General features: G+C 44.8%; 1 protein-coding gene and 1 long non-coding RNA gene across 3 annotated transcripts in view; both read left to right on the top strand.

Annotated features, from left to right (window-relative positions):
• LOC143767664 (uncharacterized) overlaps window positions 1–19987 on the top strand; it is a 57211-nt gene extending 37224 nt beyond the window's left edge. For both annotated transcript variants that reach the window (XM_077256135.1, XM_077256134.1), the window contains one exon: window positions 17656–19987. In XM_077256135.1, the coding sequence (XP_077112250.1) occupies window positions 17656–19013 (1358 nt within the window). In that variant the 3' untranslated portion in view covers window positions 19014–19987. The remainder of the gene's footprint in view (window positions 1–17655) is intronic.
• Window positions 1–21917, top strand: part of LOC143767729 (uncharacterized) — a 400410-nt gene that overhangs the window by 243569 nt on the left and 134924 nt on the right. The window lies entirely within an intron of this gene.

The following is a 21917-nucleotide window of genomic DNA, read 5'->3' as shown; positions in this document are numbered from 1 at the left end:
TCGGATCTAGGGGGCTAGTTGGTTTACCAAGATTGACCTGCGAGGGGCGTATAATCTTGTTCGTATAAAACAGGGCGATGAATGGAAAACAGCATTTAATACACCCGAGGGTCATTTTGAATACCTAGTGATGCCATTTGGGCTTTCTAATGCTCCATCTGTGTTTCAGTCCTTTATGCACGATATCTTCCGGAATTATCTGGATAAATTCATGATTGTACAGTATATTTGGATGATATTTTGGTCTTTTCGGATGATTGGGAGTCTCATGTGAAGCAGGTCAGGATGGTATTTCAGGTCCTTCGTGCTAATGCATTGTTTATTAAGGGGTCTAAATGCCTTTTTGGAGTTCAGAAGATTTCTTTTTTGGGCTTAATTTTTTCTCCTTCAGCTATTGAAATGGACCCTGTTAAAGTTCAGGCTATTTATGATTGGACTCAACCTACATCTGTGAAGAGTCTTCAGAAGTTTTTGGGCTTTGCCAATTTTTATCGCCGCTTCATTGCTAATTTTTCCAGTGTGGTTAAGCCTCTGACTGATTTGACGAAGAAAGGCGCTGATGTGATGAATTGGTCCCCTGCGGCTGTTGAGGCCTTTCAGGAGCTTAAACGTCGTTTTACTTCTGCCCCTGTGTTGCGTCAGCCAGATGTTTCTCTCCCTTTTCAGGTCCAGGTTGACGCCTCTGAGATTGGGGCAGGGGCCGTTTTGTCTCAGAGAGGTTCTGATGGCTCTTCGATGAAACCGTGTGCTTTCTTCTCCAGAAAATTTTCGCCTGCTGAGCGTAATTATGATGTCGGCAATCGGGAGTTGTTGGCTATGAAATGGGCATTTGAGGAGTGGCGACATTGGCTTGAGGGAGCCAAGCATCGCGTGGTGGTCTTGACCGATCATAAGAATCTGATTTACCTCGAGTCTGCCAAGTGATTGAATCCTAGACAGGCTCGATGGTCTTTGTTTTTCTCCCGTTTTGATTTTGTGGTCTCGTACCTTCCGGGATCTAAGAATGTGAAGGCTGATGCCCTTTCTAGGAGTTTTGTGCCTGATTTTCCAGGAGTCCTTGAGCCGGCTGGTATTCTCAAGGAGGGGGTGATTCTTTCTGCCATCTCCCCTGATTTGCGGCGGGTGATTCAGGAGTTTCAGGCTGATAAGCCTGACCGCTGTCCAGTGGGGAGACTGTTTGTTCCTGATAAATGGACTAGTAAGGTAATTTCTGAGGTTCATTGTTCGGTGTTGGCTGGTCATCCTGGGATTTTTGGTACCAGAGATTTGGTTGCTAGGTCCTTCTGATGGCCTTCCTTGTCACGGGATGTGCATTCTTTTGTGCAGTCCTGTGGGATTTGTGCTCGGGCCAAGCCTTGCTGTTCCCGTGCCAGTGGGTTGCTTTTGCCCTTGCCTATCCCGGAGAGGCCCTGGACGCATATTTCCATGGATTTTATTTCCGATCTTCCGGTTTCTCAGAAGATGTCTGTCATCTGGGTGGTTTGTGATCGGTTTTCTAAGATGGTCCATTTGGTACCTTTGCCTAAGTTGCCTTCTTCCTCTGATTTGGTTCCTTTATTTTTTCAGCATGTGGTTCGTTTACATGGCATTCCGGAGAACATTGTGTCCGATAGAGGTTCCCAGTTTGTTTCTAGGTTTTGGCGGTCCTTTTGTGCTAGAATGGGCATTGATTTTTCTTTTTCTTCAGCGTTCCATCCTCAGACAAATGGCCAAACTGAGCGAACTAATCAGACCTTGGAAACCTATTTGAGATGCTTTGTGTCTGCTGATCAGGATGATTGGGTGACCTTTTTACCATTGGCCGAGTTCGCCCTTAATAATCGGGCTAGTTTGGCTACTTTGGTTTCGCCTTTTTTTTGTAACTTTGGTTTTCATCCTCGTTTTTCTTCAGGGCAGGTTGAGCCTTCTGACTGTCCTGGTGTGGATTCTGTGGTGGACAGGTTGCAGCAAATTTGGACTCATGTGGTGGACAATTTAACGTTGTCTCAGGAAAAGGCTCAACGTTTTGCTAACCGCCATCGCTGTGTTGGTCCCCAGCTTCGTTTTGGGGATTTGGTCTGGTTGTCTTCTCGTCACGTTCCTATGAAGGTTTCTTCTCCTAAGTTCAAGCCTCGTTTTATTGGTCCTTATAAGATTTCTGAAATTGTCAATCCTGTGTCTTTTCGTTTGGCCCTTCCAACTTCTTTTTCCATCCATAATGTGTTCCATAGATCTTTGTTGCGGAGATATATGGCGCCCATGGTTCCTTCAGTTGATCCTCCTGCTCCGGTGTTGGTTGAGGGGGAGTTGGAGTATGTGGTGGAGAAGATTTTGGATTCTCGTATTTCGAGGCGGAAGCTTCAGTACCTGGTTAAGTGGAAGGGTTATGGCCAGGAGGATAATTCTTGGGTCGTTGCCTCCGATGTCCATGCTGCTGATTTGGTTCGTTCCTTTCACTTGGCTCGTCCTGATCGGCCTGGGGGCTCTGGTGAGGGTTCGGTGACCCCTCCTCAAGGTGAGGGTACTGTTGTGAATTCCGTTCTTGGGCCCCCTCTGGTGGCTTTGAGTGGAACTGCTGATCTTTGAGGTTTCCCTTCTCAGCTGCACTCACTTATTGTTCTGCTGGCTTTCCTATTTAACTTTGCTCATGTTGTTAGTTCATGCCAGCTGTCAATGTCTTAGGACTGGTTCTGATCTCTCTTGGATTTCTCAGATGGTCTGTCCATTCCAGCAGAAGCTAAGTTCCTGCTAAGTTGTTTTTTGTGTCCAATTGCGTTGGAGGTTATTTCTCAGCGCCTGCTATTTTTCTTGTCCAGCTTGCTATTATGATATTTCCTTGCAAGCTGGAAGCTCTGGGGGTGCAGAGTTGCCCCTCCACACCGTGAGTCGGTGTGGAGGTCTTTTTGTATACTCTGCGTGGAATTTGTTAGTGTTTTGTACTGACCGCACAGTTCCCTTTCCTATTCTGTCTATCTAGTGTAGATTTGGGCCTCCTTTGCTAAAATCTGTTTCATTTCTGCATTTGTCACTTCCCTCTTAACTCACAGTCAATATATGTGGGGGGCTGCCTTTCCTTTGGGGAATTTCTCTGAGGCAAGGTAGTTTTCTATTTTCCATCTTTAAGGGGTAGTTAGCTCTTAGGCCGTGAAGAGGCGTCTAGGGAGAGTTAGGAACGCTCCACGGCTATTTCTAGTGTTGGTGTTAGGATTAGGGATTGCGGTCAGTAGAGTTACCACCTCCCCAGAGCTTGTCTATGATTTTTGTTTTAACCACCAGGTCATTTCTGTGTGCACCTAACCACCAGGTCATTTCTGTGTGCACCTAACCACCAGGTCATTTCTGTGTGCACCTAACCACCAGGTCATTTCTGTGTGCACCTAACCTCCAGGTCATTGTAGTGTTTTCCTAACATCTAGGTCTGTTCAGTGTGCACCTTACCACCAGGTCATAACAGCTAGCAGCAGGGCAGGCCAGGACCTCCAAGGCGTAGAGAACCAGTTCATGCCAAGTGTCCAGCTTGGATACCCAATAATTAAAAGGCACAGAGGAATCCCGGAGGACGTTTGTACAATCTGCAAGGTAATCCCTCAGCATCTTCCCAAACATTGCGCTACTTGTGCCAGCACCTCTTGCCTCTGCGGCGGCACGATGGGAGGGTCTGAGAAAGCTGTCCCAGAACTTTGCCATTGTTCCCCCTGCCTGAGTTGGATTGTACTTCTGTCTCTCTCGCTTGGACTCCTTGGTTGTACAACATACTGTGACATCCGCTGCCAGTGTTCTCAGATAGGAATTATTTAAATAATTCCGCTACTAGGGCCCCCTGATACCGCAACATTTTAGTACACCTGTCTGCCTCTGGAAGAAGAGATTGAAAGTTCTCTTTGTAGCGTGGGTCTAGAAGTGTCACCAACCAGTAATTAGTGTCTCCGAAAATTTTATTAATGCAAGGGTCACAGGAAACGCAGCGCAACATAGCAGTCTGGCACGCATGGCTGACTAACAGGTGAAACTTCCGTGTCCTCAACCAACAGGATGAATGACCATGCTGTCCTCATCCTGCTCCTCCCAGTCCTCAGACCATCCACGCTGAACATACGGTATGACAGCTGTGCTTGTGGTACCGTCTATAGCGCATGAAAGTAGCTCCTGTTCTTCCTCCTCCTCCTCATTGTCTACCAATCCACGTTGGGTGACATGAGGCTGGGCTGAGTGTAATATCCCTGTATGGTTCCTTACTCCATGTCCTCGTGCTCTGCCTGCAATGCATCCTCTTTAATTGTGAGCAGAGAGGTTTTCAGAATGCAGAGAAGCGGGATGGTGACGCTAATTATGGCGTCAAAGCCGCTCACCATCTTGGTGCAGTCCTCAAAGTTTTAGAGGATGGTACATATGTCTGACATCCATGTCCACTCCTGAGGTCTTGTGTGGAGTCTGAACTGAATATCGACAGCCTTGTTGATGCTGGTAGTCAACAACTACTCTCTTCTGCTCACAAATCCTTTCCAACATATGCAGTGTAGAGTTCCACACATCACACACCAGTCGGTGAGCCGGAAGCTGCACACCCTGCTGAAGCACGTCAAGGGTGGCTGAAGGTGTAGCTAACTTTCTAAAATGGGCAGACAGACGGCATACTTTCACTAGCAGATCCAGCAGCTCCAGGTAGCTTTTCAGAAAATGTTGAACCACGAGGTTAAGCACATGGGCCAGGCAATGTACGTGTGTGAGCTCACCTTGCCTCAGAGCCGCCACCAGGTTCCGGCCATTGTCACACACGACCATGCCTGGCTGTCGGTTCAGCGGTGTCATCCAAATATCTGACTGCTCTTTCAGCGCTGTCCACAACTCTTCAGCATTGTGCGGTTTGCCACCTAAGCAGATTAGCTTCAGCACAGCCTGTTGCTGCATGGCAGAAAAAGTGCTTCCAGCTTCTGACTGATGTGTTCGTTTCAGAGATGGAGGCTGAAGAGGAGTAGGAGGAGGAGTTGCAGGAGCTGTAGACTGATTGATGTAGGGCCCGATATCCGTGGCGTGGGGAGGATGTGTTCCATCCCAAGGTCCGACTGGGTCCCAGCTTCCACTATGTTAACCCAGTGTGCCGTCGGTGAGATGTACCATCCCTGCCCACAAGAACTTGTCCACGTGGCCGTGGTTAGGTGGACTTTCCCAGTAATAGCTTTGTTGAGGGCACGGGTAATGTTGTGGGACACATGCTGGTGTAATGCTGGTATGGCACACCAGGAGACATGTGGCGACTGGGGACCGAGTACCTTGGAGAGGCCACCGCTTTCAGGTTGTGGAAAGCTTCCGTCTCAATGAGTCTAAAGGGCAACATTTCGAGCGCAAGCAGACGAGAAATGTTAGAATTTAGTACTGTGGCTTGTGGGGCGTTGGCTGAGTATTTCCCCTTGTGTTCCAGTGACTGGGGTATAGACAACTGAAGGCTGCCCTGGGATAAGAACGTGGATGGGATTGATGATGGTGCTGGTTGACTGTGGGCAACATCAGGTGCAGGACCCGAGGCATCTTTACAGGTACGGTGAACTGGGGATTGGCTTGTATGCAAAACAGTGGAAGAAGCAGTGGTGTCACCTGCAGACAGTGTTCCTGGAACCTGGGGTTCGGCCCACAAAGTCGGGTGCTTTGGTGCCATGTCCTGTTTGGGGTTATCGGCAGAGTCTTTAAAAAAATAACCTGACTCTGGAAGATCTAACAGTTGGAATGGCAACTTCCGTCATGTTGGTGTTCCGGGAAAGGATGCACGCCTTCTGTCTATGGCCACCACACTGCTTCTTCCTGCCTGTTGGGGTGATATGCCTCCTTCCCCATGTGTGCTGCTGTCCTCGCTCTGCATGTCGTTCTGCCAGGTTGGGTCAGATACTTTAGTCATCCACCACCTCGTCCTCCACATCTGCACCCTGCTCCTCCTCCTGACTTTCTGGCAATTGTCTCATCGTCCACCTCTTGTGACACTTTCCCACCATCGCCTTCGTGTGACCGTGGCTGTTTAAATCTTTAGGCATCGCTACATGCAATCTCATCTGGCCCCACTTCAAATTGACCGGTCGAGAGTCCGAAATCTTTAAAGGGTAAACTGATCAGCTTTTCGGAGTGTCCAAGTGCGGGATAATTTGTCTCAGGGCACTCGGCATGATGGTAGGAAGGAAGATCAGGGTGGGTAATATCCGGTCCTCACTCACGGCTACTCATACTTGACCGTGTGGAAGACGTGGTGGTGGCTTAGTGACTGGAAGCATTCAATAGTAGTGTGCTGCGGTCCCCTAGAAAGTAGGACAGGAAGGTCGAGCGCGAAGATGTGGCTCTTTGTTGTTCACTTTCAGCTGGGCCTCATCCTCTGCGTTCACCATCAGCATCACGGCCACTTCCTCGTCCCTTGCCCCCTGCCTTGCCCATTTTAAATGGACTACTAAAATATTTGAAAAGCTCAATACAAATAATTTTTCTCCAAATAAATCCATGTGATCAGTATGCCTGAAAAGCAAGTATTTGTCAGGCATCCAGATGTAGCAGAGATGGGCTCGTCTAGACTGTGTGCACATACAACACACAACATACAACATTGAACATACAACATGCACCATGCGACATACAACATGCGACCTACATGTTACGACATTTGACATGCACAACATACAACATTGACCATGCACCATGCGACGTGCACCATGCGACGTATAACATGCGACGTGCAACATACATGTTACATACAACATTTGACATGCACAACATGCAACATTGAACATGCGACATACATCATGCGACATGCGATGTACAACATGCGACAGACATGCGACCGACATGCGATGTACAACATGCGACAGACATGCGACAGACATGCGACAGAGTAACATAGTGACATGCGACAGAGTAACATAGTGACATGCGACAGAGTAACATAGTGACATGCGACAGAGTAACATAGTGACATGCGACATAGTAAAATAGTGACATGCGACATAGTAAAATAGTAACATAGTTATTAAGGTTGAAGGAAGACTTTAAGTCCATCTAGTTCAACCCATAGCCTAACATCCAATAACCTGTTGATCCAGGGGAAGGCAAAAAAAACCCATGTGGTAAGAGTAAGCTCCACCATGGGGAAAAAAATTCCTTCCCGACCCCACATACGGCAATCAGACTAGTTCCCTGGATCAACGCCCTATCAAGGAATCTAATATATATACCCTGTAACATTATTCCTTTCCAGAAAGGTATCCAGTCCCCTCTTAAATTTAAGTAATGACTCACTCATTACCACATCATACGGCAGAGAGTTCCATAGTCTCACTGCTCTTACAGTAAAGAATCCACGTCTGTTATTATGCTTAAACCTTTTTTCCTCCAGACGTAGAGGATGCCCCCTTGTCCCTGTCACCGGTCTATGATTAAAAAGATCATCAGGAAGGTCTTTGTACTGTCCCCTCATATATTTATACATTAACATAAGATCACCCCTTAGCCTTCGTTTTTCCAAACTAAATAGCCCCAAGTGTAATAACCTATCTTGGTATTGCAGACCCCCCAGTCCTCTAATGACCTTGGTCGCTCTTCTCTGCACCCGCTCCAGTTCAGCTATGTCTTTCTTATACACCGGAGACCAGAACTGTACACAGTATTCTAAGTGTGGTCGAACTAGTGACTTGTATAGAGGTAAAATTATGTTCTCCTCATGAGCATCTATGCCTCTTTTAATGCATCCCATTATTTTATTTGCCTTTGTAGCAGCTGCCTGACACTGGCCACTGAATATGAGTTTGTCATCCACCCATACACCCAGGTCTTTTTCATTGACGGTTTTGCCCAGAGTTTTAGAATTAAGCACATAGTTATACATCTTATTACTTCTACCCAAGTGCATGACCTTACATTTATCCCCATTAAAGCTCATTTGCCATTTATTAGCCCAAGCTTCTAGTTTACATAAATCATCCTGTAATATAAAATTGTCCTCCTCTGTATTGATTACCCTGCAGAGTTTAGTGTCATCTGCAAATATTGAAATTCTACTCTGAATGCCCCCTACAAGGTCATTAATAAATATGTTAAAAAGAAGAGGGCCCGATACTGACCAATGTGGTACCCCACTGCTAACCGCGACCCAGTCCGAGTGTGCTCCATTAATAACCACCCTTTGTTTCCTATCCCTGAGCCAGCTCTCAATCCACTTACACATATTCTCCCCTATCCCCATTATTCTCATTTTATGTAACAACCTTTTGTGTGACACCGTATCAAAAGCTTTTGAAAAGTCCACTGGGTTCCCTTGGTCCAGTCCGGAACTTACCTCTTCATAGAAGCTGATCAAATTAGTCTGACATGAACGGTCCCTAGTAAACCCGTGCTGATACTGGGTCATGAGGTTATTCCTCTTCAGATACTCCAGTATAGCATCCCTTAGAATGCCCTCCAGGATTTTACCCACAGTAGAGGTTAAGCTTACTGGCCTATAATTTCCGAGTTCAGTTTTTGTCCCCTTTTTTAATATTGGCACCACATTTGCTATACGCCACTCCTGTGGTACAGACCCTGTTATTATGGACTCTTTAAAGATTAAAAATAATGGTCTATCAATGACTGTACTTAATTCCTGCAGTACTCGGGGGTGTATCCCATCCGGGCCCGGAGATTTGTCAATTTTAGTGATTTTTAGACGCCGCCGTACTTCCTGCTGGGTTAAGCAGGTAACATTTAATTGGGAATTTTTATCACTAGTCATATTGGCTGGCATGGGATTTTCTTTTGTAAATACTGATGAAAAAAAGTCATTTAGCATATTGGCTTTTTCCTCATCCTCATCCACCATTTCACCCAGACTATTTTTAAGGGGGCCAACACTATCATTTTTTAGTTTCTTACTATTTATGTAGTTAAAGAATATTTTGGGGTTATTTTTGCTCTCTGGCAATAAGTCTCTCTGTCTCAATCTTTGCTGCCTTGATTTGCTTTTTACAGAATTTATTTAATTTTTTGTATTTATTTAATGCCTCCTCACTACCTACTTCCTTTAATTCTCTAAATGCTTTCTTTTTGTCACTTATTGCACCCCTTACAGCTCTATTTAGCCATATTGGTTTCCTCCTATTTCTAGTATGTTTATTCCCATACGGTATATACTGTGCACAGGTCCTATCCAGGATGCTAATCAACGTCTCCCATTTTCTTTGTGTATTTTTATGTCTCAGGATGTCGTCCCAGTTAATTGCACCAAGATCGTCTCTCATCCGTTGGAAATTTGCCCTCCTGAAGTTTAGTGTCTTATTGTCTCCTTATCTTATTAAAGGAGACATGAAAACTTATTATTTTGTGATCACTATTCCCCAAGTGACCCCCAACCCTTATATTTGCTATGCGGTCTGGCCTGTTGGTTAATATTAGGTCTAGCAGTGCCCCCCTTCTTGTTGGGTCCTGAACCAGTTGTGAAAGGTAATTGTCTCTCATAGTTGTCAAAAATCGATTACCTTTACTGGAACTGCAGGTTTCTGTTCCCCAATCTATTTCAGGGTAGTTGAAGTCCCCCATAATAATGACTTCTCCTTGAGTCGCAGCTTCATCTATTTGCTTTACGAGGATATTCTCCATTGCTTCCATTATTTTTGGAGATTTATAACAAACCCCTATCAGTAATTTATTATTTTTTCCCCCTCCCCTTATCTCCACCCACAGGGACTCTACATTTTCATTAGATTCACCTATATTATCACGCAGGATGGGTTTTAAGGTCGATTTTACATACAGACATACCCCACCCCCTCGCTTATCTGTACGGTCATTTCTAAAAAGGCTATAGCCCTGCAAGTTAACAGCCCAGTCATGGCTCTCATCCAGCCACGTTTCAGATATCCCCACCATGTCATAATTATGTTCCAACAACATTAGTTCTAATTCGTCCATTTTGTTGGCGAGGCTTCTGGCATTAGTATACATGCACTTGATGTTACTCTCTGTACCTCTATTCTTTCTTAAATTACTAACTGTTCTAACCCCACCCCCCATGCCACCGCCACCCCCAACTTCCTTATTTGTGCCCAGGTCTCTATCTGCACTATCTTCCCCTCCTATAAATTGAATACCCTCCCCCCAATCCCTAGTTTAAACACTCCTCCAACCTTCTAGCCATTTTCTCCCCCAGCACAGCTGCACCTTCCCCATTGAGGTGCAGCCCGTCCCTAGCGTAGAGCCTGTAGCCCACTGAGAAGTCGGCCCAGTTCTGCAGGAACCCAAACCCCTCCTTCCTACACCAATTCTTGAGCCACTTATTAACCTCCCTAATCTCCCGTTGCGTCTCTGGCGTGGCACGTGGTACCGGCAGTATTTCGGAAAATACCACATTGGAGGTCCTTGCTTTCAGCTTGCAGACTAATTCCCTGAAATCATCTTTAAGGACCTTCCACCTACCTCTAACTTTGTCATTTGTGCCAATGTGCACCATGACCGCTGGGTCCTCACCAGCCCCTCCCAGTAATCTGTCCACCCGATCAGCGATGTGTCGGACTCGAGCGCCAGGTAGGCAGCACACCGTTAGACGATCCCTGTCTTTGTGACAGATTGCCCTATCTGTTCCCCTAATAATTGAGTCCCCCACTACCAGCACCTGTCTGGCCTGCCCTGCTCTCCTACTTACCTCCTTACTGGAGCAGTCACTCCTCCGGCTTTCAGAAGACATGCCTGGCTGCAGCAGTGCTACCCCTGTACTGGCACCCCCCTCATCTGCCAACTTAGCAAACTTATTGGGGTGTGCCAGATCAGGACTAGCCTCCCTGGCACTCTTCCCTCTACCATGCTTTCTGAATGTCACCCAGCTACCTACTTCACTGTCCTGCAGCTCCATCCTACCATCCCCCTCATCTATCCCATTGAGCGTCTGCTCTGTGAGCAGAAGACTCCTCTCCATATTGTCTATGGATCTCAGTGTTGCCAGCTGCACATTCAGATCCAGGATCTGGGATTCCAAATGCACAATGTGCTCACATCTCGCACAGCAGTATGCACTCTCGACCGGCTGGTCAAGGACTGCATACATGTGGCAAGATGTGCACTGGATGGCATTAACAATAGTGGAGCACATTTCCTAATGGGGATTGCACCAGACAGAAACGTTAAATAAAAAATAAATACAAGTATTAATTAAACAGACAGCAATTCCTCCCTTGGAAACTCCCTGATTCCAAAGTCACTGGATCACAAGTCACACTTACCGCCGTCCACAGTTACGCTCAGGTCACACTCAGCTCGCTCACACTCGCTATGCTGAAGATTTATAGATTTTTTTTTTTCTCTCTATTTCCCTTCAACAACAAGCCACCTTGCTGTTCAAATGCATTTCCAAAAAGGACTTGAGCCCCAAACAGCTGCCCCTTATAAACCCTTGATTATGACCGCCCACCCTAAGTTAACCCCTTGTGAATATAGCTACTCCCAATTTAGCAACTCGCACAAATTCACACAGGTATTTGTTAAAGGCCTTCCAAATACCTCCTCACTGGATCACAAGTCACACTTACCGCCGTCCACACTTGCGCTCAGGTCACACTCAGCTCGCTCACACTCGCTATGCTGAAGATTTATAGATTTTTTTTTCTCTCTATTTCCCTTCAACAACAAGCCACCTTGCTGTTCAAATGCACTTCTAAAAAGGACATGCGACATGACATGACATGCGACATGACATGCGACATGACATGCGACATGACATGCGACATGACATGCGACATGACATGACATATGACATGACATGCGACATGACATGACATGCGACATGACATGACATGCGACATGACATGACATGCGACATGACATGCGACATGACATGACATGCGACATGACATGCGACATGACATGACATGCGACATGACATGCGACATGACATGCGACATGACATGCGACATGACATGACATGCGACATGACATGCGACATGACATGACATGCGACATGACATGACATGCGACATGACATGACATGCGACATGACATGACATGCGACATGACATGACATGCGACATGACATGCGACATGACATGCGACATGCGACATGACATGACATGCGACATGACATGCGAGATGACATGACATGCGACATGACATGCGACATGACATGCGACATGACATGACATGCGACATGCGACATGACATGCGACATGACATGCGACATGACATGCGACATGCGACATACGACATCCGTTGATATGTATATTAGGGTATGTGGAGGAAATGTTAACTGGCAATACAACTAAAATTGTAATTGCAAGATTGTTTATTGCAAGGAAACTGATTGCAAAATATTGGGTTAGAGAGGAGCCTCCGTCCGGACGCGAATTCATTGCTCAAAAGAGCCATATAATTGAATTTGAGAAAAGTATTTACACCAGGAGAGACGGCTGGATTTATTCTCTTCATTATGGCAGCCGTGGTTGGATAGGATTAATTAACCCCTTCCCGACCTGTGACACAGCGTATGCGTCATGAAAGTCTGTGCCAATCCGACCTGTGACGCATATGCTGTGTCACAGAATGATCTCGTCCCTGCAGATCAGGTGAAAGGGTTAACTCCCATTTTACCCGATCTGCAGAGACAGGGGGAGTGGTACTTTAGCCCAGGGGGGGTGGCTTCACCCCCCCGTGGCTACGATCGCTCTGATTGGCTGTTGAAAGTGCAACAGACAATCAGAGCGATTTGTAATATTTCACTATGAAAAGTAGTGAAATATTACAATCCAGCCATGGCCGATGCTGCAATAGCATCGGCCATGGCTGGAAAACCTGATCTGCCCCCCCACTCCACCGATCGCCCCCCCCAGTCCTCCGTTATGTTGCCGGTCCCCTCTGTCCGCCTTCCCGCTCCCTCGTCCTCCTGTCCGCTCCCTCCTTGCTCAGGTCCACCCCCCCTGTGCTCCGATCCACCCCCCCACCACCCCTTCATACTTACCGATCCTCTCGGTGTCCGTGCGTCTCCTTGCTGGGCACCGCCATCTTCCAAAATGGCGGGCGCATGCTCAGTGCGCCCGCCGAATCTGCCAGCCGGCAGATTCGTTCCATGTACATTTTGATCACTGTGATAAAACCTCACAGTGATCAAAATAAAAAAAATAGTAAATGACCCCCCCCCCTTTATCACCCCCATAGGTAGGGACAATAATTAAAAAAAAGAAAATATATATATATTTTTTCTTTTTCCACTAGGGTTAGGGTTAGAACTAGGGTTAGGGTTAGGGTTAGGGTTAGGGCATGTGCACACAGTGCGGATTTGGCCGCGGATCCGCAGCAGATTGGCCGCGGATCCGCAGCAGATTGGCCGCGGATCCGCAGCGGATTGGCCGCGGATCCGCAGCGGATTCGTAGCAGTTTTCCATCAGGTTTACAGTACCATGTACACCTATGGAAAACCAAATCCGCTGTGCCCATGGTGCGGAAAATTCCGTGCGGAAACGCGTTGTATTTTCCGCAGCATGTCAATTCTTTGTGCGGTTTCCACAGCGTTTTACACCGGTTCCTCAATAGGAATCCGCAGGTGAAATTCGCACAAAAAAACACTGGAAATCCGCTGTAAATCTGCAGGTAAAACGCAGTGCCTTTTACCTGCAGATTTTTAAAAAATCGTGCGGAAAAATCTCACACGAATCCGCAACGTTGGCACATAGCCTTAGGGTTAGGGTTGGAATTAGAGTTAGGGTTTGAATTAGGGCTAGGGTTGGAAATAGGGTTAAGATTAGGCTTGTGGTTAGGGTTACGGATAGGGTTAGGAGTGTGTTGGGGTTACAGTTGTGGTTAGGGTTGGGATTAGGGTTAGGGTTGGGATTAGGGTTACGGGTGTGTTGGGGTTAGGGTTGTGATTAGGGTTAGGGCTACAGTTGGGATTAGGGTTAGGGGTGTGTTGGGGTTAGTGTTGAAATTAGAATTGAGGGGTTTCCACTGTTTGGGCACATCAGGGGTCTCCAAACGCAACATGGCACCACCATTGATTCCAGCCAATCTTGCTTTCAAAAAGTCAAATGGTGCTCCCTCTCTTCCAAGCCCCGACGTGCGCCCAAACAGTGGTTTACCCCCACATATGGGATACCAGCGTACTCAGGACAAACTGGGCAACAACTGTTGGGGTCCAATTTCTCCTATTACCCTTGCAAAAATAAAAAATTACTTGCTAAAACATAATTTTTGAGGAAAGAACAATTATTTTTTATTTTCACGGCTCTGCGTTATAAACTTCTGAGAAGCACTTGGGGGTTCAAAGTGCTCACCACACATCTAGATAAGTTCCTTGGGGGGTATAGTTTCCAAAGTGGGGTCACTTGTGGGGTGTTTCTACTGTTTAGGCACATCAGGGGCTCTGCAAACGTAACATGATGCCCGCAGACCATTCCATCAAAGTCTGCATTCCAAATCGTCACTACTTCCCTTCCGAGCCCCGGCATGTGCCCAAACAGTGGTTTACCCCCACATATGGGGTATCAGCGTACTCAGGAGAAACTGGACAACAACTTTTGTGGTCAAATTTCTCCTGTTACCCTTGGGAAAATTAAAAAATTCTGGGATAAAAAAATATTTTTGAGGAAAGAAAACACATTTATTATTTTCACGGCTCTGCGTTATAAACTTCTGTGAAGCACTTGGGGGTTCAAAGTGCTCACTATGAATCTACATTAGTTCCTTGGGAGGTCTAGTTTCCAAAATGGGGTCACTTGTGCAGGAGCTCCAATGTTTAGGCACACAGGGGCTCTCCAAACGCGACATGGTGTCCGCTAATGATTGAAGCTAATTTTCCATTCAAAAAGCCAAATGGCGTGCCTTCCCTTCCGAGCCCTGCCGTGCGCCCAAACAGTGGTTTACCCCCACATATGGGGTATCATCGTACTCAGGACAAACTGGACAACAACATTTGGGGTCCAATTTCTCCCATTACCCTTGGGAAAATAAAAAAATTGTTGCGAAAAGATCATTTTTGAGGAAAGAAAAATAATTTTTTATTTTCATGGCTCTGCGTTATAAACTTCTGTGAAGCACCTGGGGGTTTTAAGTGCTCACTATGCATCTAGATAAGTTCCTTGGGGGGTCTAGTTTCCAAAATGGGGTCACTTGTAGGGGAGCTCCAATTTTTAGGCACACAGGGGCTCTCCAAACGCGACATGGTGTCCGCTAACGATTGGAGCTAATTTTCCATTCAAAAAGTCAAATGGCGCGCCTTCCCTTGCACCCAAACAGTGGTTTACCCCCACATATGAGGTATCGGTGTACTCAGGAGAAATTGCCCAACAAATTTTAGGATCCATTTTATCCTGTTGCCCATGTGAATATGAAAAAAGTGAGGCTAAAATAAATTTTGTGTGAAAAAAAGTACTTTTTCATTTTTATGGATCAATTTGTGAAGCACCTAAGGGTTTAAAGTGCTCACTATGCTTTTAGATAAGTTCCTTGGGGGGTCTAGTTTCCAAAATGGGGTCACTTGTGGGGGAGCTACAATGTTTAGGCACACAGGGGCTCTCCAAACCTGACATGGTGTCCGCTAGCGATGGAGATAATTTTTCATTCAAAAAGTCAAATGGCGCTCCTTCCCTTCCGAGCCTTACCATGTGCCCAAACAGTGGTTTACCCCCACATGTGAGGTATCGGTGTACTCAGGAGAAATTGTCCAACAAATTTTAGGATCCATTTTATCCTGTTGCCCATGTGAAAATGAAAAAATTGAGGCTAAAATAATTTTTTTTGCAAAAAAAAAAAAGTACTTTTTCATTTTTACGGATTAATTTGTGAAGCACCTGGGGCTTTAAAGTGCTCACTATGCTTTTAGATAAGTTCCTTGGGGGGTCTAGTTTCCAAAATGGGGTCACTTGTGGGGGAGCTCCATTGTTTAGGCACATGGGGGCTCTCCAAACGCGACATGGTGTCCGCTAAAGATTGGAGCCAATTTTTCATTCAAAAAGTCAAATGGCGCTCCTTCCCTTCCGAGCCCTGCCGTGCGCCCAAACAGTGGTTTACCCCCACATATGAGGTATCAGCGTACTCAGGACAAATTGGACAACAATGTTCCTGGTCCAGTTTCTCCTTTTACCCTTGGGAAAATTAAAAAAATTGTTGCTAAAAGATCATTTTTGTGACTAAAAAGTTAAATGTTCATTTTTTCCTTCCATGTTGCTTCTGCTGCTGTGAAACACCTGAAGGGTTAATAAACTTCTTGAATGTGGTTTTGAGCACCTTGAGGGGTGCAGTTTTTAGAATGGTGTCACTTTTGGGTATTTTCAGCCATATAGAACCCTCAAACTGACTTCAAATGTGAGGTGGTCCCTAAAAAAAATGGTTTTGTAAATTTTGTTGTAAAAATGAGAAATCACTGGTCAAATTTTAACCCTTATAACTTCCTAGCAAAAAAAAAAAATGTTTCCAAAATTATGCTGATGTAAAGTAGACATGTGGGAAATGTTATTTATTAACTATTTTGTGTCACATAACTCTCTGGTTTAACAGAATAAAAATTCAAAATGTGAAAATTGCAACATTTTCAAAATTGTTGCCAAATTTCCGTTTTTTTCACAAATAAACTCAGAAATTATCGACCTAAATTTACCACTAACATGAAGCCCAATATGTCACGAAAAAACAATCTCAGAATCGCTAGGATCCGTTGAAGCGTTCCTGAGTTATTACCTCATAAAGGGACACTGGTCAGAATTGCAAAAAACGGCAAGGTCATTAAGGCCAAAATAGGCTGGGTCATGAAGGGGTTAATGTTATACCAGCATAGAGTACAACTTTTGGTAAACTGGAACTCTGGTTGATATTGTCAACTATGGATGAATTATTGTTTCCACCGGATATGGTCTCCATGGGGGGGGGGGGGGGGGTTAATTTACTGTAAAACATAAAATGAGTATGAACATGTGATCTGTTGTGAATCTTATGGTTAATAGAAATTTATCTGATTAAAAAAGGTGTGGTGCTTTCCAATTGTCTAAAACAGGGAGCAGATTACTGCAGCTGACAGCACACATGCCCATACTGCCAGACTGGATGGTACTACAGATGACAGGCTCCCTAATCTTAGTGGCTGGATAGAGCCTGCACTGCCAACAGCTTCTGGTTCCAACCCCATCTCTGTTACCAGCATCGCCTGCAGAATGAGTAAGCCGTGTCTGGTGTCCAAAGCAGACATTGCAGGAGCAGATACCAGAGGAGATGGGAAACACCATTTGCAGAATCCCTAATATGACAAAATTTGCAGAATCCCTATTATGACAAAATTGCAGAAAACCAGAGCGGATGAAATCCCTTTAAAGTGACTCCATTTTGTAAATTATAACCCTCAATGAATTAATCTATAGGAATAGTGACTATTTTGACTCCATTGGCAGTTTCCAGATATTAGCACGCACAGTGGATGTTGGAAAATGAAAATTGCAAATATCCCAAGTTATTACCCAACACATAGTTCCCAGATTGTGCTCCAGGAGATACACCTGCCATAAAATAAGTGGTTTCTTCTCCTATAGTGATGCCAAAAGCATGGATGCTTAATGTGGTTTGAGCACAGTCTAGTTAACTGTAAACTGTCATTGTCTTGGTGAATAATTAAATAATTTTGCATAACTTTCCATTTAAGTAGAAATGTTCAAAAATATAGAATTCAAGGATATTTTATTCTAAAATAATAATTGGTTTTATTCTTGGCAGATGACCGTACCAGGAGATCAGCAGGACAGCTGACATCTTCAATGTTTAAATCAGATGATCTTGAGATCCCACAGGATACAATTGAAGTGAATGCCATTACTCCAGATACACCACCATCCCATCACAGCAAAGATCTGTCATCTGATCTTTTGGAAAAGGTCCTGTCTTCTGATTCATTACCTACTACTAAGGAAAATCAAAGTCACAAAATAAGCATTAAAAAAGGAACTGCTCCTAAAGCAATGAAGACATCTTCATTATCAGAATATGGAAATAGTTTTCCCCTAGTACAGTCCTTTCTCAAACAACAAAACCTTCACAAAGCAAACAATGTATTTTCTTGTTCCAAGTGTGGGAGATGTTTTAACCAGAAATCAGATTCTGTCAGTCACCAGAGAATTCACACAGGGGAGAAGCCATTTTCATGTTCAGAATGTGGGAAATGTTTTAACAGGAAAGCAACTCTTGATAGCCACCAGAAAACCCACACAGGGGAGAAGCCTTTTTCATGTTCAGAATGTGGGAAATGTTTTAACAGGAATACGAATCTTGTTAGCCACCAGAAAACCCACTCAGGAGAGAAGCCTTTTTCATGTTCAGAATGTGGGAAATGTTTTAACAGGAATACGAATCTTGTTAGCCACCAGAATACCCACACTGGGGAGAAGCCTTTTTCCTGTTCAGAATGTGGGAAATGTTTTAACCAAAAAGCGCATCTTGTTATCCACCAGAAAACTCACACAGGAGAGAAGCCTTTTTCATGTTCAGAATGTGGGAAATGTTTTAACCAGAAAGCGTATCTTGTTAGCCACCAGAAAACTCACACAGGAGAGAAGCCTTTTTCATGTTCAGAATGTGGGAAATGTTTTAACAGCAAAGCATATCTTGTTACCCACCAAAGAACTCACACAGGGGAGAAGCCTTTTTCCTGTTTAGAATGTGGGAAATGTTTTAACCACAAAGTGAATCTTGTTAGCCACCAGAAAACCCACACAGGAGAGAAGCCTTTTTCCTGTTCAGAATGTGGGAAATGTTTTAACCAGAAAACGAATCTTGTTAGCCACCAGAAAACTCACACAGGAGAGAAGCCTTTTTCCTGTTCAGAATGTGGGAAATGTTTTAACCAGAAAGCGTATCTTGTTAACCACCAGAAAACCCACACAGGAGAGAAGCCTTTTTCCTGTTCAGAATGTGGGAAATGTTTTAACCAGAAAGCGCATCTTGTTAGCCACCAGAAAACTCACACAGGAGAGAAGCCTTTTTCCTGTTCAGAATGTGGGAAATGTTTTAACCGGAAAGCACATCTTGTTACCCACCAAAGAACTCACACAGGGAAGAAGCCATTTTCATGTTCATAATGCGGAAAATGTTTTGTGAAGAAACAATCTTTCTAGCCAACAAAGAATTCACACAGGAGGGAGTGGCGGTGTAGTGGAGCTGAGAGGACATGTCCAGACAGAGCTCCTATAATCATGTCACAATCCTGACTTTGTTAAAGTGAGTTTACCTGCAAGCAGTGTAGTTCCCTGGGCTCTTGGAGGTCTCCGGCTCCTGGAGAAGTGCGGTCCGCGACTCTGGTGTGTTGGGTTCTGATTAAACTCTCATGGGACATAAGGCCTGTGGAGGAAGGTGGACATTTTCTACTGTGCACTTGGGTGGCAGGAGGCATGGAGCTGTGGACTTTGCTCCTGGAGGGACTGACGAAGCAGTGCGGCTATATCCTGGAGGTACCTGAGGGGGAAGCACGGTGTGAGCTCTGAGAAATGAGCTCAGTGCTCCCTTATTGATAATATAGCTGGTTCGTCGGTTCCCGCCATTTCAAGGGTCTCTGGACTCTTGTTGCCATCCCTGCAGATGCTGCAGGTCATTCTGCTACACAGGACTTGTGCAACAGTTTCAGATTTGCCATAAAACCCAGCACTCTACCTTACTAAATACTTGGAGCTGTTTGCACTCCTCTGTATTAATGTGCCTAGACAAGTATATATGTATACTTTATAATAATACTGCTGCATCTGGAAGTAGAGAAAGAGGGAACTCTATAAATACACGTTTTCTCAACTTGCTATACTTTATATTTGTTAACCATGAATCATTTAAAATGGTCAGGGATGGCAAACAAACTACGAGTTTGCAAGGATTGATCCATCTGATAATGCATGATCTCTCAGGAATAATCCATCACATGCTAAGACTGCGGATCAGTGTAAAAACCGCATTTCTGATAGTGAGAAGGTGGTGACCAATAGGATCTAACTCTTAAACAGTCATCCGAACAGTTAATGCAAGCCATAGCTTTACCTAGAACAGTGTTCCCCAACTCCAGTCCTCAAGAGCCACCAACAGGTCGTGTTTTCAGGATTTCCTTAGTATTGCACAGGTGATGGAATTATTGCCTGTGCAGGTGATGCAATTATCACCTGTGCAATACTAAGAAAATACTGAAAACATGACCTGTTGGTGGCTTTTGATGACCGGAGTTGGGGAACACTGACCTAGAACATTCCTGACCGGAAAAATAGAGGATGTGCACTCTGAAGTAGGGCAAGATTTGCAAGCCATAGGGAGGTGCTTTACAGAAGTTGAATCAAGATTATCACACTTGGAGGACAATCTTACACCTATAGAGACTAAATTGACAAAAGAGGCTGGCTCCATAAATGCCTGGAAGCAAAAGGCAGATGATCTGGAAAATAGACTGTGCCGGAATAACATTTGAATCATTGGATTACCGGAGCGTTCGGAAGGCCAGCAGCATGAGCAATTCCTTGAAGGTTGGCTAAAGGAAACTTTGGGAGATGAATTCTCCTCCACATTTTCTGTGGAAAGGGCTCATAGGGTCCCTATAAAATCTCTTCCTCCAGGCAGTCTACCTAGACTCCGTCCCCTCAATAGTAAAGACAGAGATGCTATTATATGCATGGCATGACAAAAGAGTGCTATTAAGTTCAATAATGCCACGATTTCAATATTCCTTGATTTCTCTATGGAACTCTAGAAACAACGGGCACAGTTTATGGAGATCAAGAAGCAGCTCAGAAGAAAGAATGTTCTATCTTCAATGATCTATTCAGCTCGACTCCGAATTGTCCATGAGGGTTCTTCCATATTTTTTTACGGATCCAGCGGAGGCAGCAGAGTGGTTCCGATCCCATATGGGATCTCATGAAAAAAAGTCCTGATATGCTTGCAGCTAATTTGGAACTCTCCTAACAATTGTATGATTTGAGCTTTTTCCACTAGCGTCCAGTTGAACAGCAATACCGGACACTGTGTTCAGTGAGGGTATTCCCTTGTTCAATCCATGATAGGAGCACAAGACTTGCAACTTTATTTTTGAATTTTATTTTGTTCTCACTTATATCAGTTCTGTTTGTTGTTTATGTAGAAGCTGCCGCCAAGAGTCTTTATATGATGCCTGTAAATTTTACCTGTGTTATAATGTATATCATATTTGGATGAGAAAACATGGCTTCTAAAATTATATGTATGACTTGGAATGTGAGGGGTCTTAAATCTCCTCTTAAGAGAGTTAAGGTATTTTAACAGATTAAGCGTTATCACCCTCATATTGTGGCTTTGGTTGAAACGCGCCTAACCAGAGATTCAGCTCGGTACGTACAGAAACCATGGGTGCAATGGTTCATTCACACATCCCATACTAGTTATTCAAGGGGGTATATCATTATTGATACATAGAGACGTTAGATGGGAGGGTAAGGAGGCTCAGAAAGACCCCGAGGGATGCTTTATTTTTGTACATGCATTGATAAATTCAAGTAGGTACCTTATATTGTGTGTTTTATAATCCTCCCCCAGCCAATGTCTCGGTTCTTCAAATGGCAATGAGCTTTGCTTTAAATTATCCGGATGCACACATTATATGCATGGGAGACTTTAATTTAGTCATGGACAATTGTCTTGACAGAATTAGGCTGTATGGTGGGACTTCTGGATGGACCCCTTCTCCATCTTTGTCTCAGCTAGCACTGGTCATAGAGGGAAGTGGGTGGCTAGATCTATGGAGGATGCGTCATCCTGAGGTGAAGGAATATACTTGTCACTCATCTACTAGACGCATTCTATACCGTATAGACTATATACTTGGATCCAGTAGTTTAGCTACGTGGGTAGATGACATAAAGCATGGTAATAAAGGGTTCTCAGATCACAGTGTAATTATACATAGACTTAGATTTGGCCAAATGAACCGTAACCGCACCCCCTCCCTCCCCTCTCATTTCTGCTGAAGACTTTGCCTA

This window comes from Ranitomeya variabilis, chromosome 4 (genome assembly GCF_051348905.1).
Source record: "Ranitomeya variabilis isolate aRanVar5 chromosome 4, aRanVar5.hap1, whole genome shotgun sequence".
Taxonomy (NCBI): Eukaryota; Metazoa; Chordata; class Amphibia; order Anura; family Dendrobatidae; genus Ranitomeya; species Ranitomeya variabilis.
Note: the sequence above shows the minus strand (reverse complement) of the source record. Positions and strands in the feature narration are given on the sequence as shown.